The 18,772-nt window shown below is 33.5% G+C and overlaps 4 protein-coding genes across 4 annotated transcripts; 1 reads left to right on the top strand and 3 right to left on the bottom strand.

Moving 5' to 3' along the window:
- The first annotated feature begins 5,170 nt into the window (after positions 1-5,170).
- Positions 5,171-10,378, top strand: LOC132933060 (uncharacterized). The gene has a single exon (XM_060999395.1). It carries the CDS (start codon positions 5,171-5,173, stop codon positions 10,376-10,378), a length of 5,208 nt encoding a protein of 1,735 aa, XP_060855378.1.
- A 2,064-nt stretch (positions 10,379-12,442) lies between these two features.
- LOC132933059 (uncharacterized) lies at positions 12,443-13,825 on the bottom strand. The gene has a single exon (XM_060999394.1). It carries the CDS (start codon positions 13,823-13,825, stop codon positions 12,443-12,445), a length of 1,383 nt encoding a protein of 460 aa, XP_060855377.1.
- A 2,637-nt stretch (positions 13,826-16,462) lies between these two features.
- LOC132933058 (uncharacterized) lies at positions 16,463-16,849 on the bottom strand. Its single transcript, XM_060999393.1, has one exon. The coding sequence runs from the start codon at positions 16,847-16,849 to the stop codon at positions 16,463-16,465; it is 387 nt and encodes a 128-aa protein (XP_060855376.1).
- Positions 16,850-16,944: 95 nt separating this feature from the next.
- Positions 16,945-18,156, bottom strand: LOC132933057 (uncharacterized). Its single transcript, XM_060999392.1, has one exon. It carries the CDS (start codon positions 18,154-18,156, stop codon positions 16,945-16,947), a length of 1,212 nt encoding a protein of 403 aa, XP_060855375.1.
- Positions 18,157-18,772: the final 616 nt, after the last annotated feature.

The following is an 18,772-nucleotide window of genomic DNA, read 5'->3' as shown; positions in this document are numbered from 1 at the left end:
CGTAACGTTTAATATGCAGAACAACTGACAATGTCTCATTAAAGTTGTCGATCGGATTATTGTTTTGATCAACTAGCTGCACAGTTATTGAATTAATCTCTGTTTTGTTTAATCTGTAATATATCAAATTTGGTGGTGACTGAACTACTTTCGATCCAGTTCTCCCACTAAGGAAAAACTCATATATTGAATGACTTAGAAGTTGGTTGTTGAATGATCCATGTGCTATATTACACATTACTTTTATAGAGTTAATTGTGTTTAAATTAGCAGCTTTTCCCGATCGATGTGCTTCATACATTGGTTTATAGGTTCTCTTTTCAAACCCAAAAACAGATGCTATACTGTTTGGAATATCCCACATTAGTATTCCATTGCATTTAATGTATGTTCTAAAATCAACAGGATCAATAGATACGTTGAATGTTAGCTGTGTTCTAAATTCATTATTAAAGTGAAATAACTTTTTTTTAATTTTGTTGTTAATATCTTCAATTTCATAACACCCTTCTTCCAAAATAAAGATAAACGTTTTTAGAATAAATCTATTACTTGTTGAAGGAATTACCTCTATCTCCAGCCGGTTACTAGTAGAATTTATGTTTGGAAATAAATTACGTGTTTGTAAACATAACAAAGCTATTTCTGAATCCTCGTAAACATTTAGGGACGGAAAATAATTCGTTGATAATATAGTTGTATTTCCAGTCAAACTTAATGTAACAGATTCATACATTGTAAAAATTCAAGACATAAATGACCGCAGTTAAATGTATTGAAATCTTGATAGTTAGAATAGTTGTATACTATTTTAAACTTATGAAAATAATGTTGTAATTCAGTTGGTGGTGGTAAATCACCAAAGCTATCGAAATAAACAACTTTGTCCTTATTTTTATAAAACGCTACCCAATGACTTCCGTCGCCTGAAGATATATCCAAGTTTAATACACCACATTCAATCGTATGCGGTTTTTTAGGTAAGTTATCACGTGAAAAGACTCCACGGAAATGATTGATTTTCAACTTCCCGACATATTTTATAATATCTTGAGACGAAAGCGGTCTGTTAGGTAGCGTGATCATCAGTTTTTTTTTCTTAACCTATTTTTGTTTGATTTCAAACCACTGCCTTTTTTTCTTTTTGAATTTTGAACAGCATTATACACACTAGCACCTCCAGACATCAAACTACCAAGTGCCGACAATCCTGCAAATATAGGTATTAAGGGAATTACACCTCCTGACTGTCTCGGTGCTAAAATCAGCCTTTTACCGCCATTCTTTTCCTTTGAGATTCTTTTTTTTTTCGCTGCTAGTATACCATTTATTTTTATAGCACGTTTCCGTTTACAGCCTATACCTATTTTTATTTTAGCTTTCATTGTGTTTGTTACTGCGTACGCAACTAATTTCTCTTTTCTAGGTGTATCTTTTGATAAAAATCTCTCCCAAGCACGATTTTCTAGCACTTTATCAGCTTTATGTCTATCGTCTAAATTTTTACTCGCTGCATACACAATATCGTGATCAAGACAAGCAGCATCCAATGGGTTTATTCCTTTATCACCACGATCTAGTCTCTTTTTTAATTTTGTACCAGGACCGCAATACTGATAGCCTGAAACATGGGCTTCGAACGGGAGACTATTTATAAGAGAGTTTACTAATCCTTTTCCAGTCTTGTCTGACTTACACTTGCGAGTTGAACACGCCATCTATAACTGGCTATAAATTTAAAAAATCTAGAGTATTTATATGAAAATAATATGAATTTGATTGAGCAGAAAGATAAATTAGATGTTATAAATGTAGAAGTTCAGGTAGTAAAAAAACCATCAAGACATGGTTCGTTATTACCCGATACTATACGTGCTATACTAGTTGGCCCCAGTGGTTCAGGAAAAACAAATATAATGTATAATCTGATCACACATGCAAACGGGTTAAGATTTGAAAATATTTATTTATACTCAAAAACCTCTAATCAGGAAAAATATGTTTTATTGAAAAAAATAATAGATGATATAAAGGGTGCCAATTTTTTCATATTTACAAGCGCTGATAAGGTTATAAAACCAAACTTAACCAAGAAAAATTCCATCATCATTTTTGACGATGTGATATGTGGTCCACAGTCCGTAATTAGAGAATACTTTAGTATGGGTAGACATTCGGGTGCTAGCTCTGTATTTTATTTAGCACAGACATATTCTAAAATAACCAAACAGCTAGTAAGAGATAACGCAAACTTCTTAATAATACTGAAACAAGATGATACAAATTTACGACATATATTCAACGATCATTCATCTACAGATATGGATTTCTCAGAATTTCGCAAAATTTCTCATTTATGTTGGAATCATAGTGATTATGGGTTTATGGTCATCGATAAAACTCGGGAAATGAATGAAGGAAGGTATAGATGTGGTTTTCATACGTTCATTAAAATAAGATAATTTTATATGCTTATACTCATATATAAATATACCGTCACATAGTGTTATCGGTAGTCACACGATACAGGTATATTACATTTATTATTTACAATGAACAAAGAAAAAGTCTTGTTGGAAAATTTAATAACATCAAAAAAAAATATTCAACGAAAAATAATGGAAATGAAACGCGGTGTTATAGATTCTGAAAACTATTTCCGTGAGGCATTTAAGCCAATAATTGAACCATTGAGTACACATACAAAACAAAATGAAATATGGAACACACAGTCAACTGAGCTAGAAAATAAATCAGAAACCTCATGTACTAGTGAAGATGATGATGATAACGAATTAAATTCGCCATTTGAAAATTTTTTAAATAACCGTCCTAAATCAACACGTTATGATAAATCCTATGGTTTGCATTATGATAAAGATAGTGATTCGTATAAAATAGGAAAACACTCTGCAACTTTTAGTCACGGTAAATTATTGCTGCTTAATAAATATTATAAATTTACACCAGGACTATGGTCTTTATTATGTGAGAAGGAACCAAAAAAAACAACTATAGAAGATATAGAATCTTATTACAATATTTTTAAAACTTCTGGAGTCCATTTAAAAGCAGATGGAAAACCTAGAACCTCGAGGTACCATAAATGGATGACTGTTGTAAAACCGTTGTATGATCGAATGAAAATGGAGGAAAAACAGTTTAACGAAGAAATAGCTAAAATTAATGAGAATACAACTCCTCGAATTAGCTTAAAATCATTTAACAATACTTTACCTTCTACTCATTTTGGGTTATTTAACGCTAAACGTAGAAAAATAACACAAGAAATTGAACCATTTGATTGTAATCAATCAGCAAGCAGTTTTTCACCTGCAGATCACATGTCTACAGATATGATTAATTTTACTTCATCACCTGATCCTAAGACAGGCAGAGGTTTTTATAAAGATGTATTACCTCAAACACAATTAGTTTATTGTGACGATCCGAATGAGCTAGTAACTAGATTAAATCTTCTGACATCATCACAAAGTGTTGGTAATACTGGTGTCAATAATGAAATTATATCTATTTTAGAAGAACTGCGTGAGAGAAATATTATAGTATAATGACAACCTTAGAGAGTATAGCTAATGAGCTACATCGACCAGCGAGAAAAATATTTCCTAGACGTAGTGTGGTAACACGGTTTATTGACGACCTCTGGCAAGCTGATTTAATGGATATGCAATCTCATTCTAAAAAAATTATGGTTTTAAATTCATATTAATTGTTATAGACACATATAGCAAATATGTATTTGTGGAACCGCTGAAAAATAAATCAGGTAAAGAATGTACAAAAGGAATGTTTAATATATTGAAAAAAGCTAAAACAAAATTTTTACAGACAGATAATGGTACAGAATTTTACAATGTCCAATTCCAAGATTTAATGAAAAAGTATAAAATTAAACATTACAGTTCATACAGTGTTATCAAATGTTCAATCGCGGAACGTGTGATTCGAACTCTTAAAAATAATATATATAGACATTTTACTGCAACAGGCACATGGAATTAGTACAATACAATATCTGTTGGACACAGATAACGTACATTACGTAATTATGCATATATTAATATAAACCACAATCATCGGCGAACCTACCGTCTGATATCACTCCGCCGACGGGTCCCGTTCAAAGCGCACCGTGTCATAACGCCTTTTTTACTATTGTAACGGCGTTATATACACAATTTAGATATTAATCGTGTAAACTATACAGATAAGAATATCTTTTACCAGCTACAACCAAGAACCATTTTGGCAATCAGATCGGAACACGGACCTCCATATCCAACGACATCCGATGGTTTCGTGAGTCGGCTGACAGCCACATAACAATTATTGTTTATTATTATTATTCCCATTATATTATTGTAACTTATTATTTATACATATTATTATTATTACTACTATTCGTCATACTTCCCCTATTGGTCGCGACCGCCCCACTATATATGTATTATTATTATATATTTTGCCCACAATACATACCACAAAATCAGTTTAAAGTATTTTCTTGTGTTTTGGTACCCTATAATATCCGATATTAATTATATAAGCAACGAAACGTCGATTAACTCCAGCGATCTGTGATCAACGGCTAGTCACGTTACATTTTGGTCCTTCGAACCGGATCGTGGGCTGCCCTAAAAGAATACTTTGAACTTGTGTGAATAATTACTTCTTATTGATATAATACTATAACTTTGTGAACTCACGAGTTGTGTTATTTAAATCACGCTGTATAAATTGTATCATATCTCCTATCCATTGGGTTAAGTATTTTGGTTTGTGTCGACGCCGTTATCTGGTTGTCGCTCGCTCGTCGTCGTCGTCGTCGTCGGTATCCAAAGGTTGAAATGCACGAATTCCAGGTCGTTAAATATTTATCATTATGAGAAAATAATATTGACCGTTTGTGGGGCTCATATCTAGTTTTCGATTAACTGCATTGTCGTGAGCATAAAACAGGTAGTGATCGTCACATTTGTTTTGTCCCAATTAGCGATAACATAAATCATCACACGTAATTAAGCTAATTGCGTGACCCACCATCGTTTTTAAAATTATTATCGACACACGATACTAGATAAAAGTGTTTGCTACCGGAATTCAATAGATACGTACTACTAGATACAGATACTTATTTACATTACCCATGTCGTCAGAGGGTAACGAAGGTTCCCAACGGGATGAGCGTGCTCTGAGACGTGCCATCGCAAAGCGCAACGAACTGGTTGAACACATGAAAACATTGTACGACATAGCTTTAACGTTACAAACAGATAAAAGTGTTATTCCTATATTTCTCGCTCGCAATAAAGATGTTGAAAATTATGTCATGGATCTCAATTTGGAGACGGACATTATTTTAGATCAATTAATTGTACTAAACAGAGATAGTGAATATGCAATACAACATATACCCATAAAAAGGACGTTTATGGAACAATACTATTTTATAACTGCAATTACATCCACATTAGGTTTGGATGCCCGCTCTAACGCACACCATGAAACGACAAGTTCCCAATGTCAGTTACCAAAAATACAGTTACCTATATTCGATGGTGAACTATTGCAATGGCGAACGTTTCGTGACACATTTGCGTCATTAGTTCATGACAATCCTACTCTGTCGCAAATCGAAAAGTTTCACTATTTAATATCATCTGTTACGGGGTCCGCAGCTTCTTGTGTCCGTGCCCTTCCGCTTACAGCGGACAATTATATTATTGTTTGGAATAACTTACATACTCGCTATGATAATAAACGTGTATTGATTACTGCTCATTTGGACTCAATATTTCGATTTGCCCCATTACAAAAAGAGTCATTATCAGGCCTACAAAACTTTTTAAGTACATTTCAAGAAAATATCGCGTCGATTAGGGCTCTTGACATCAATGATTTTGAAGGCTTCTTATTGTTTTATGTGGCTTCGCGAGCATTAGACTCAACAACCAAACGATTGTTTGAGTCCGCGCATCACAATGTAACCACGCCTAGCATTGACTTGCTGCTAACATTTATACAAACACGTTGCAATATTTTACATAACTCTTCATCGGTAATTTGTCATCAATCCAATAAACAACCACAAAAATACGTCCGTAATAAGACTTCATTGATGTCATTAAACGATAGGAAATTATGCATTAAATGTAAAAATACACATTTCCTACATCAATGTCCTGATTTTATTCAATGTACTGTTCACCAGCGTTTTAAGTTTGCACAAGCGAATCGATTGTGTATGAACTGTTTAAACCCACAACACAAGACTTCTGAGTGTATTTCTACACATACGTGTCGACAATGTTCTGGCAAGCATCACACTATGTTACATTTGGACAAAATCAATAAAAGAAAAGAGTTACCTCCTAACCCGTCTGCAGACTGTCCGTCCAGTTCAGTGAGTATCCCTGAACCAGTTGTTACACCAAATGAAGCACCATTTAGTGGAACAACATGTACATCAAGTAATGTTATATTGGGGACAATCGTTATACGCATTCGTGATTACATGGGCCATTGGACAAACGTCCGAACTCTGTTAGACACTGGCTCTCAAGTATCAGTAATAACAAATGCCTGCGTGACGCGGTTAGGTTTAGAACGTCGTCAATGTCAAACAGAGATAACCGGACTATCACAGACTATTGTAACAGCTACCAAAGGAAGTACATGGTGTACCTTTGTACCTGTTAATAAAGAAAGTCCTCATATATCATGCGAACCGTTAATTTTGTCACGCATAACAGGTCCTATGCCGACGATGACACTAGATTCTAAAATTCGCCGAACGTATAGTCATATCGAGTTTGCTGACCCACACTTTGATACACCTGGACCAATTGAGTTTCTATTGGGAGCAGATATCTATCCGAACATTTTTGGTAATTGTTCACGTATGTTACATACTCCAGGTTTGCCGTCCGCATATGAGACACTTTTCGGTTGGATAATATTAGGTCAGTCAAATGTCAACGTTTCTACGTCACCGGTATTACTATTACTCATGGCTGAACCATCTATCGAAAATATGTTATGTAAGTTTTGGGAACTTGAAGAACCCACAAAATCCACGTTGCCATTCACCGATGACCAGAGATGTGAAGACCATTTCAAACAAACTACGAAAAGAGACTCTACGGGACGTTATTCGGTTTCATTTCCGTTTCGTATCAACCCATCTCACCTCGGAGACTCGCACGAAATGGCACTTTCGAGATTTTATAATTTAGAACGCAAGCTATTAAAAGATCGTGAACTTTATGATCAATATCGTGCGTTTATGCAAGAATATAAAGACCTCGGTCATATGACCATAGCTCGTCAACCCGGTAAATACTACATTCCACATCACGCTGTGGTTAAACGCATCGGTTCAGCAGTAAAACTTAGAGTCGTTTTTGATGCGTCAGCCAAGTCGTCAACGGGAAAATCACTTAACGACTTACTTCATGTTGGCCCGAAATTACAAACCGATATTTCCGATTTACTACATCGATGTCGTACACTTAAATATATGTTCACTGCGGACATATGTAAAATGTACAGACAAATTAAAATAAATACTGATGATTGTACATATCAACATATATTATGGCGTAAAAGTCCGGTTGATCAACTTGAAGAATACGAACTGCTCACGGTGACATACGGGGTCTCCGTGTCACCTTATCAAGCCATTCGAGTCCTACATCAGTTAGAGATAGATAGTGGTAGTATATATCCTAATATAACTAATATTTTGTCTACACAAACGTATGTGGATGATATAATCTCAGGTCACAATACCACATCGGGTTTACTTGTTCAGTACGAAGAGCTCATAAACTTATTACAACACGGTGGATTTGAACTAAAAAAGTGGTCATCCAATTATCCAGCGTTATTACGTAAGATTCCTGAGGACGATAGAGCAATCAACATTTCATTTGACCCTAAAGACGATGGATCTGTGAAAATACTAGGACTTCATTGGGATCCGATCCATGACCTTTTTAGTTATCACGTATCGAATATTTTTGATAACTGGACTAAGAGAACAGTCTTGTCAACTATAGCACAGTTATATGACCCACTTGGTGCATTAGCTCCGGTCATATTTTGGGCAAAATATTTTATGCAGCGGTTGTGGCAATCTGGCATAAACTGGGACGATCCGTTACCTCCCCTGTTATTAAACGATTGGAAACAGTTTTCTGGGGAACTTCATTTATTATCAGGCATTAAAATACGTCGACATATTCACACATATACGCACCAGTCCGTGCAGTTGATTGGTTTTTCCGATGCGTCGGAAAAGGGTTACTCATCAGTAGTCTATATTCGGTGTGTTGACAGTACGGGAAATATTTTAGTTTATTTACTTACAGCTAAATCCAAAGTGGCACCCCTCAAGCTAGGCAAACTGGATAATAATCTTACTATTCCCCGTCTTGAGTTGTGTGGCGCCTTGTTGTTGGCCCAAACATTACATCGTATGTCAATAACACTGAAGGATATTATACCCGTTATAGAAATACACGCCTGGACGGATTCGAAGGTCGTTTTGTCATGGTTGACGTCACCGCAGTCGAATTTTAAGATTTTTGTAACAAATCGATTATCTAAAATTGCCGACTTATTGCCAAATTGTCAATGGCGCCATGTGTCATCAGATCTGAATCCCGCTGACTGTGTATCCCGAGGGATATTTCCATCTCTAATTCAAAATAATTTGCTGTACTGGAATGGACCTCCGTTTCTATTATTACCTGATCACTTATGGCCATCGTCAAAAATAACGTTGATTCCACCATCACAGTTGCCGGAATATAAACCAAGCCAATGTGTATGTAATATTATAGTACCTGACGCGCCATTAGAGTGGATAAACAACTTTTCGTCGTTCACCCGGTTGATACGCGTCACAGCGTGGATAATACGATTCTGTCAACGAACAAGACAAAAACGTAAGCTACTGGAACCTCTATCACTGGAACCTTTGTCGCGTGAGGAGTTAGACAATGCCATAATTCCACTCGTCATAACAACGCAAAAAAATAGTTTCTCAAATTTATTACAAACGCTGCAAGTCCCAGATGCCAAAGTTTCACCTCGATCGCTAGCTCAACTGTCACCGTTTGTTGACGTATGTGGTATACTTCGAGTTGGAGGTCGTATACGTCAATCGAACGCACCTGTAACTACACACCATCCTATTCTATTGCCAAAAGAATCTGCATTAACGACATTAATTATCCGTCATTTCCATTTGACGTATTTCCACGCTGGCGCACAACTTACAGCATCACTTCTTCGACGGCGGTATTGGATATTATCATGTCGGTTAGCGATCCGAAGTGTTATCTTTAAGTGTGTCATATGTGCTAGACATAGAGCCACAGCCCCTCAACCATTGATGGCTGATCTGCCAGCGTATCGCGTTCGTCCAGCTCGGCCGTTTTCACACGTGGGGATTGATTTTGCTGGACCATTTCTTATAAAGGAAGGACGTCGAAAAACCACCCGGTCCATAAAATGCTACTTATGTATATTTGTGTGTATGGTAGTAAAGGCTTCTCATATCGAAGTTGTCTCGGATCTATCAACAGATGCATTTCTAGCGTCACTACATCGGTTCGTATCTCGACGAGGCATACCGTCCAATATTTATACCGATTGTGGAAGCAACTTTAAGGGTGCCGACCGACAGTTACAACTGTTATTTTCGGATCCATCATCTCAATCATCGTTTATTGGCGCTATTCCATGTAAGTGGCATTTCAACCCACCTGCCGCACCGCACTTTGGAGGACTCTGGGAAGCTGCTGTCAAGTCAACCAAATACCATCTACGACGAGTTATCGGTACGCAATTACTTACGTATGAGGAATTGTCTACGTTGTCGGCTCGCGTAGAGGGTATCCTAAACTCACGACCGTTGACAGCATTATCGACGGATCCCAATGATCTGTGTTCGTTATCACCCGGAGATTTTCTCATTGGTCAGCCATTGGTCGCTATACCTGAGTCCGATACGACTTCAACGCCATTGAATCGACTTAACCGTTGGGAGTTGATACGTCACATGTATCAATCGTTTTGGAAACGCTGGTCCAATGAATATTTGACGTCTATACAAAGTCGTAATAAATGGACGCATCAGCAACGAAATGTCAAGGTTGGAGATCTCGTCCTTGTCCAAACGCCCAATCAACCTCCCACACATTGGAAGCTCGGACGTATTGAAGAAGTGCATCCCGGAAGTGATGACATAGTGCGCGTTGTAACTGTCCGTACGGCCGACAGTGTTGTAAAACGACCAGTGGTAAAATTAGCCAAACTGCCATTGGATACTAACCCATCCATATAAGTTCCTATTCAATATATCCAATTATTTATCATTGTAATTATAATTATTTATTATTTACTATTTATATGTAATCTTGTTTTATTATACTGGTGTATTATTATTTTCTATTTATTATAATATCTATGTATGTCCCGATATGAATCTACCTTATACCTATAATTTGTTATGTTATATCTTTTATTATTATAAAAATAAGTTTTCTTATATAAACTTGGCTCCGAAACCATTACCATAAGGAAGGAAGAGCCGTGTATACCTGCTCCAGTGTCTCGTTATCACCTTCAATGATTGAAAGTCATACTCGTCTTTCAATGGTGCGAGTATGTTGGACACAGATAACGTACATTACGTAATTATGCATATATTAATATAAACCACAATCATCGGCGAACCTACCGTCTGATATCACTCCGCCGACGGGTCCCGTTCAAAGCGCACCGTGTCATAACGCCTTTTTTACTATTGTAACGGCGTTATATACACAATTTAGATATTAATCGTGTAAACTATACAGATAAGAATATCTTTTACCAGCTACAACCAAGAACCATTTTGGCAATCAGATCGGAACACGGACCTCCATATCCAACGACATCCGATGGTTTCGTGAGTCGGCTGACAGCCACATAACAATTATTGTTTATTATTATTATTCCCATTATATTATTGTAACTTATTATTTATACATATTATTATTATTACTACTATTCGTCATACTTCCCCTATTGGTCGCGACCGCCCCACTATATATGTATTATTATTATATATTTTGCCCACAATACATACCACAAAATCAGTTTAAAGTATTTTCTTGTGTTTTGGTACCCTATAATATCCGATATTAATTATATAAGCAACGAAACGTCGATTAACTCCAGCGATCTGTGATCAACGGCTAGTCATGTTACAATATCAAAAATTATACATAACTATAATAACACAAAACACAGAACAATCAAATGTACACCTAGTGAAGCTCGAATGGATACAAACAGAATTAAATTTAACACATATATAAATTATGAAACATTGTATAAACCAAAATTTAAAGTTAACGATAAAGTACGAATATCTAAGTATAAACATACATTTACTAAAGGATATACACCAAATTGGACAACGGAAATATTTACAGTTTCAAAAGTTTTACAGACAAATCCAGTAACTTATCGACTAAAGGATGAATCAGGCAGTATAATTTTAGGTGGTTTTTATGAACAGGAAATTAAATTAACTGATTTTCCAAACACCTTTCTCATTGAACGTATTGTAAAAAAAGTTGGGAATAAAATGTTTGTTAAATGGTTAGGTTTTGATTCAAGTCAAAATTCATGGATAACATCATCAGATATTTTAAAATAATGTTTTTTTTATGTATAATATTTATTTATTTATTTATTTATTTTTTAATAAAATAAAATATCAGTTTTTTTTACTAAGTCGAATTAATTATTTCACATGATCTCCTGATCCTCATTAGTCTGTTTTGAAAACTATATAAATATATATATATATATATATATCTACAATCGATAAAAACAAAAAACGTCATCTAGTGGTAAATAAATCAATGAAAATAATAATACTGCTGTATTTTGTTCGCTAGATAACGCTTTTAAACTGAGTCATTAAGTTTATAGTGACCATAAGCTAAAGTATTTATCCCGTCATCCATTATATAACGTTTATCATCGTTTGCACTTAGAACAAGTTTGCTCATTGTTTTCGAATGAACAACATGTTTATTTGATTGGATAAAATTCATTTTTCTATGAGTTTGTTCATCCTTGAGAGTTTTATGGTTTATAAAAGCGTTTAGTATATTCATATAATTGTTAAATTGCATGTGATTTTTAATATATATATTTCTTTACGCCTTTTGCTTTTTTTTTCTCAGCGCCATCTATAGTTTTATAAGCATATAATTTCGGTCTTAATGAAACGAATTCTTTAATTATAATTCCTTCCATTTCATCTTTAAAGAACCCTGGTTGATTTTTATGAATTTCACTAAAGCAACAATGGTCTTTAGGATAATTAGATGTGTCAAAATGTGGTAATAAACTATTTTTTTAAATCGTCAAAAAAATTTGTTGTTTGGATAGCATATATCAGGGAATCAGTATCCGAATATAAAGAACTAATTTTAGTACCATACCTTTTCTTCATTACATTATAATGGAAGTCATACATAAATGTTTTCGAAACGTCTAAAATTGCAAATCCTACATAAATTGCCTTGTCGAATTTAATTGTTTCCTTATGCTGATGAATGGCCATGAGATTCTTAGAATATATAGTTCTGTCTTTAAAACTAGTTTTCGCCATTAATTTCCTTGCTTTTTGTTCTGAAGAAACCAGTTTTATAGAAGTTCTTGCTCGAACATTCTCCATACATTTACCAAAAACGCTATTCATTAGCAACTTCCAGAAATCCTTCTCAAACTCGTTTTTAGCTTGTACTCTCATAGATGTACATAATTTTATGTATGATGCCATCCATTTACTTTGAGAAAAACGGATAGCTCGATGAATTTTTACTACTTTAAGACCGTGAGAAATTGCTTGTTTTAAATTTTTGTAATGTACAATATAGTTTTTTTTCGGTGATAAAGTAGTTAACAATTTCTCAACTTTCGAATTTGGTGGACATTCGTTAAACGGTAAAAATGGGAAATCATTATGATATTTATGTAGATGTTTAGGATACTCAATATCAACTTCTAATATATATCCGACTTCTGAATCATCAGCAATTTTAGTTACAACTATGTTGAGATCGTCAACCCATTCAAAATCTTTAAAAGGTAATTCTGTTAACATAGACTTCCCATACAAATTCACACAATCGAGATATGTAATCCATGTGATCGGTTCATTTGCATTATAGTCCAATCCTTCGATATTTGGTATGTTTGCCTTAACATATCTTTTGGTTGATTGGCATATCCCGCCTCTAATTGATTTTTCGAAGAAATGCAACATGTTATACTCCTTTAACCTTGATAATTTGACCTTGGTATACTTCAGCATACAGTCAAAAGCAAACCCGGGAGCAGTCATATAATGAGCAGGATCTAGTTCGAGCGTAGATGAACATAAGTCTCTAAAATTTTCGAACACATCGGCTAGTATGCTAACATCAGTTTTTAAATAAAGATCGCTATATTCACCTAAAGTCTTTATATCAAATGTATGCCATACATTTTTAGCATGTATATAATCTTCATCACTAATTTTCTCGTCTGTTAAAGAGTTATAAAATTCTAGCTTTGATGGCAGAAATGTATCATCTAATTTACTCCAATTATCGACATATTCATAAGGGAAGACTCCTTTTCGTGTAACTAAATCTAGTGCTTCCGCAGAAAATATTTTAAGAGTTTCTCTAAATCTCGACTTATCTTCAGATAAATTTTCCGCAAGTTTACTTAATGACTCGCTCATAAAACGGAATGTATCAACAAATTTTATACTAAATTTAGGTGCGATTTCCTTGCTGAAGGATATATATTTTTCTGATGAATTAGGAACAACGTGAATATTTTGATCATCGCAACCGAGCTCTCGAATTATGAAATGGCTATCGTACGATAAATTATGAAAGAAAATTGGAATGAATGATGGATTAGTTATTTGAAAATTACATTCGAGACAAAGACATTGTCTATATTTACCAGTAAAATGACAGTGATCTCGAACTTTAATTAAATTATTTTTTTTAAAATGTTTTGAACATTTTTCACATCTTTTAATTCTTTGAAAATGTTTTTCTTCTTTTTCAGTTAATTTACCCATTGGTGTAGCAGTTTCGTAAATTGTTTTGATATTATTTCCGATATCAATCATATTTTCCATAAATTTTTTTGCTGCATTTTCTCCTCTATAAATAACCACCTTTCTAGGAATCTTCAACTGTTTTACTAACTCTTTTGGTATAATATCATAGTCGACTTTTACATAAAACCCATAACTCATAATTTCATGTAAATGTGTAATATATGTTTTTTTTTTTTTACAACTCTGAATGAATTCATCATGTTTTTTAGGAGTTAAAATACATTTTAAGTCTGCATAAATAACAATTGGTATCCTTTGAGTTTTTTTATAACTTTCAAAATAAATAAAATCATCATCTCCCTCTTCAAACATTATAGGTTTCCCTAATTGGTTCTTTCTACAATTATGTTGATGTTCAATCAATCCTTTCATACCCCAAAGTTTGCTTTTACACGGTTTGTTCCCAAAAGTAGTAAAACATCTTTTACAGATAATTAGCTTAGTACAATTTTTAGTTTTCTGACTTCTAACGAATCTTGAAAAATTTTTATATAACAGTAATGTGATGTTTCATCACTATTGAATAGAAAAAGATCGAAATGTTTTTTTCTTTCAGTATTACAAATATACAAAGGAAAAATATGTTTTTTATCATTTAAACTATAAATATTAATTGATACATCGTTTGTACGTTCAAATTTTTTCATCTGACTGATTGGTGTTGAAAAATCAATACATTCAAAATCTAAACCACTTTTTGTTTCTAACATTTTAAAATATTTCTTATTCAAATAAGTTTTATTCGATCGATTATCAAACTTAGATAGTATTGAATATTTAAAACATTTAGCATCGTTATTTTTTACATTTATAATTGCTCTTTTATCTTTTATATATTCAGGTAGATCTAGATACGTTCCTCCTCTGAGAGGATTCACTGTATTAATTCTCAATTGTAATACATCTATAGTTTTAAGGGACCACCCACATCCTTTCGCTAAAAACTGGTCTTGTTCAGATAATAATTTATTGAACATTCCATTTAGTAATTTATTGAAATCGGATGAATTACATGCAAGTGTATTAGAAGTTTTGAAAGCTATGTCCCGAACTTCTTGAGTTAGTATTCTTTCGTATACGCTATCCACATGTAAATTAAATTTTATAGATGATTATAAACATGATTCTTTTAACTTTAAAATTAATTTATCTCTAACATAGTTAAAAAAAAGCGTGTAGTCTATAAAATTTAAAGTATTCTTAATCAAAAATGTTTTTGAACATTTCTTAAATCTCTCGATTTCAAATAAACCTTCATCTGAAGATGACATCCGCTCGTGTTTTGTAACCGTTTTTCTTTTCATTATAAAACTGAAAAAATAGATTAAATAAAAAAAAACACAGATATATGCATTATGCAATCATAATATTGTAAAATGTATTATAACATCAACTTCTTTTTTTTTAAATCTTATGCAAGCAATTCAGAATATTGTTTTCAAAATATAATAAAAGTATTAATTCTAAATTATTACAAAGAAAAAAAGAATTGGTTAATGTAATAAGAAATTACTCAGATTCTAATTCTCTTAACCGATTGTTTAGTTCTGTTAACCGACACTGAAGATCTGCTTTACATTCACTTGAATAGTTTTCGAATCTATTATGTTCATTTATCAATTTATTTTTAAAAAATGAATTTTTCTTCATACTATCATTAATTTTTACAAATACTTTTCGAAATGTTTTCCGTTTCTCGATATAATAGCGTTTATTGTCACGCACCTGCTGTTTTGCTGCTAGAATTCTGCTTTTAATTACGTTTATTTCTGGGTTCATGATTCTGAAAATTACATAGAATTTCAAAAACTAACTAATTGATACGTTTTTTAAATCTAAACCACTTTCCCTAACATTTTTATTAAATTAGCTTTATTTGAAAACATTTATCATACCAGCAGATCTTATATACGCAATAATAATTATATGATTAAATAATAAATAATAACAAAAAAAAAAATAATATTTTAATTATTTATTGAAAAACAGAATATTATTCGACATTATCTAATTTACTATATAAATCACTAGCTGAATTACCCGTCGTTGCCGGGTTTAAGTATAAAAAATGTCTACAGCCCAACTTTAACCGGACGGCCGCAGACCAAGACAGAAGATTAATTTTAATAGTTATATAATAAATAATAATAATAATTTTAATAGGTATATAATAAATAATAATAATAATTTATTAAAATTTAATAGGTATATAATAAAAAATAATAATGTATGACAACAATCTTATTACAAAATTTCTCTATAAACTACAGTTGATGTTTTTCCTGTTGGTGCCAAAATAACTAAATTTGTGGGCATACTGACTATGGAGCATGCCACATAAAATTGCCCATGTGAAAAACAATCTTCTCTTACATCGATCCCTGCAATTTTCAAGGTTTGTCCTTGTGATTTATTTATTGTCATAGCAAAACATACTTTGACAGGAAACTGCATTCTCTTAAATTGGAATGGATAATCTGATGGTATAATTGGTATGCGAGGAATAAAAACTGATTCACCTTTTGCAAATCCAGTCATAATTTGAGCTTCTATCAGATTTTTTTGAAGATCAGTAATACGTAGACGAGTCCCATTGCACAATTTTGGTGGGCTAAGATTTCTTAGAAGCATTATAGGAGTACCAATTTTTAATGTTAATAAATGTGGTGGGAATCCAGGAGGGTTGAGTGAATTGAAAAATTCTACGGGATAATTAACTGCATCATCTATTTCCAGCACCGAATACACCGATCTGTATTCCATTTTTTTGCTTGAAAAGAGCCCAATAATATTTTGTTTATTTCTCCTGCTGTATCATTTTTTGATGTCAAAATGGCCCTCTCACATAACCAGTCTATTGATATTTCTTTGAGGTTTTCGATGCCAGGATATATTTTGTATGTAAGTTCTTGTAAAGTATTAACAACAGTACCTAATCCTGTCGGCAAAGTAATTTTTTCTTCACATTCTGGATATTTTCCTTCTCCTATTTTTAAGAGTAGCTCAGAAAACTGTTCAGCAGTCTTGTATCCTTTTAAATGTACTCGCATATTTTTGGTCAAAGAAAATTTTTCTATTTTAGGCCACAAATATGAAGACTTGATGCATGCTGCGATTTCATTAGCTCGAGTTCCTCTGGGTACGGTTGGTAGAGTTTGTCGAAAGTCTCCAGCTAGCAGTACTGTGACTCCTCCCATTAATAAATTTGAATTTCTTAGATCCTTCAGACAGTTGTTTAAAGCTTCAAAGCCTTTCTTATGAGACATTGGACTTTCATCCCAAACTATGAGCTTGCATTTTTTCAGAACATTTGCCATATTAGATTGTTTATTAATATTGCACGTTGGAATCTCGATGGTGTTCAGATTGAGTGGCAACTTGAAAGCAGAATGAGCAGTTTTTCCTCCATGTAAAAGCGTAGCAGCAATTCCTGATGATGCAGCTGCAATTGCAATCCCATATGAGCTTCTTACTTTAGCCAAAAGTATATTGATTAAGTGAGTTTTACCAGTTCCGCCAGGAGCGTCTAAAAATATACATTTTCCTAAATTTAATTTGATACTATTTAAAGTTTGTTTGTAAACAAACCTCTGTTCCTCAGTCAAAGAGGGTTCATTCTGCAAAACAATTTCCTGTAAAGCATTTAAATCATAGCTTGTTTCTTTTAAATATTCTCTATTTTCTAAAAGTCCACCAGATCTTGTAGGAGTTGGCAAACCATATTCTTTTAAGTTATTTCCACCTAGATTCAAAACAAAGTCTTCAATTAATACCAAACACTTATTATAAAGTTCACTGTCTGTTATATTATTTTCTAGATGTTGTCTATAATATTGTCGTCGAATATCGTCTGAAAAATCGTCCTTATACTTAGTCCAAAGACTTGAAGCATCTGAGGGGTGGCAAAATATTAATATTACACTGAAAAGTTCTCGCATTTTATTAGGTGAACGACATAATGCTGCTTCTTCTAAAGCAAAATCCCACTGATTGTCATCTTCTAATAATCCAAGTGCTTTTCATGTGGCCTGGAATGTCGGATACTCGATATTGTTCACAATCTTCAAAAATGAATACGATGTTGGACCTTTTACGTAATGAAGAAGAAGACGAAGATGGTAACATTCAACATTGTTTGGGTGGATTGTATAAACTCTACCCAAAGCTGTATCTTTCTTAACTCCTGGCCAACCTTCGACATTCTGGCATTGTTTACGTCTAACAAAATTCTTATTTTTCCACACATAATACGAAGCAACTTGTGGATAAAGCAATGTTCTTGCAAAATTATCGGTTTGACATATCTGGAAAAAAGCCTGAAGAGTTGTTGTTGGTGGATTTTCTATTCTTTCGGCAACATTATTTGCTGTGAAGTAGACACGTTGTCCATTTTCTAGGTGAACATCAAGATGAATAATAGCTGGATACCTATCGTGTATATAAAAACCTAAAATTTTCCAAGCTGCTTCGAAACTACTGATATACCTGCCACTTTCATATATTTTTATTTCATCTGTATGGTCAGATTTTCCTAAACCAAACGCTGCGTGATCA

The sequence above is a fragment of the Metopolophium dirhodum genome, chromosome 1, assembly GCF_019925205.1.
Source record: "Metopolophium dirhodum isolate CAU chromosome 1, ASM1992520v1, whole genome shotgun sequence".
Lineage (NCBI taxonomy): Eukaryota > Metazoa > Arthropoda > Insecta > Hemiptera > Aphididae > Metopolophium > Metopolophium dirhodum.
This window is presented reverse-complemented; position numbering and strand designations above follow the sequence as displayed.

Coding starts and splice junctions, on each gene's coding strand:
- LOC132933060 (XM_060999395.1), top strand. CDS start 5,171: ATGTCGTCAGAGGGTAACGAAGGTTCCCAACGGGATGAGCGTGCTCTG.
- LOC132933059 (XM_060999394.1), bottom strand. CDS start 13,825: ATGAGCGAGTCATTAAGTAAACTTGCGGAAAATTTATCTGAAGATAAG.
- LOC132933058 (XM_060999393.1), bottom strand. CDS start 16,849: ATGCTTCTAAGAAATCTTAGCCCACCAAAATTGTGCAATGGGACTCGT.
- LOC132933057 (XM_060999392.1), bottom strand. CDS start 18,156: ATGCGAGAACTTTTCAGTGTAATATTAATATTTTGCCACCCCTCAGAT.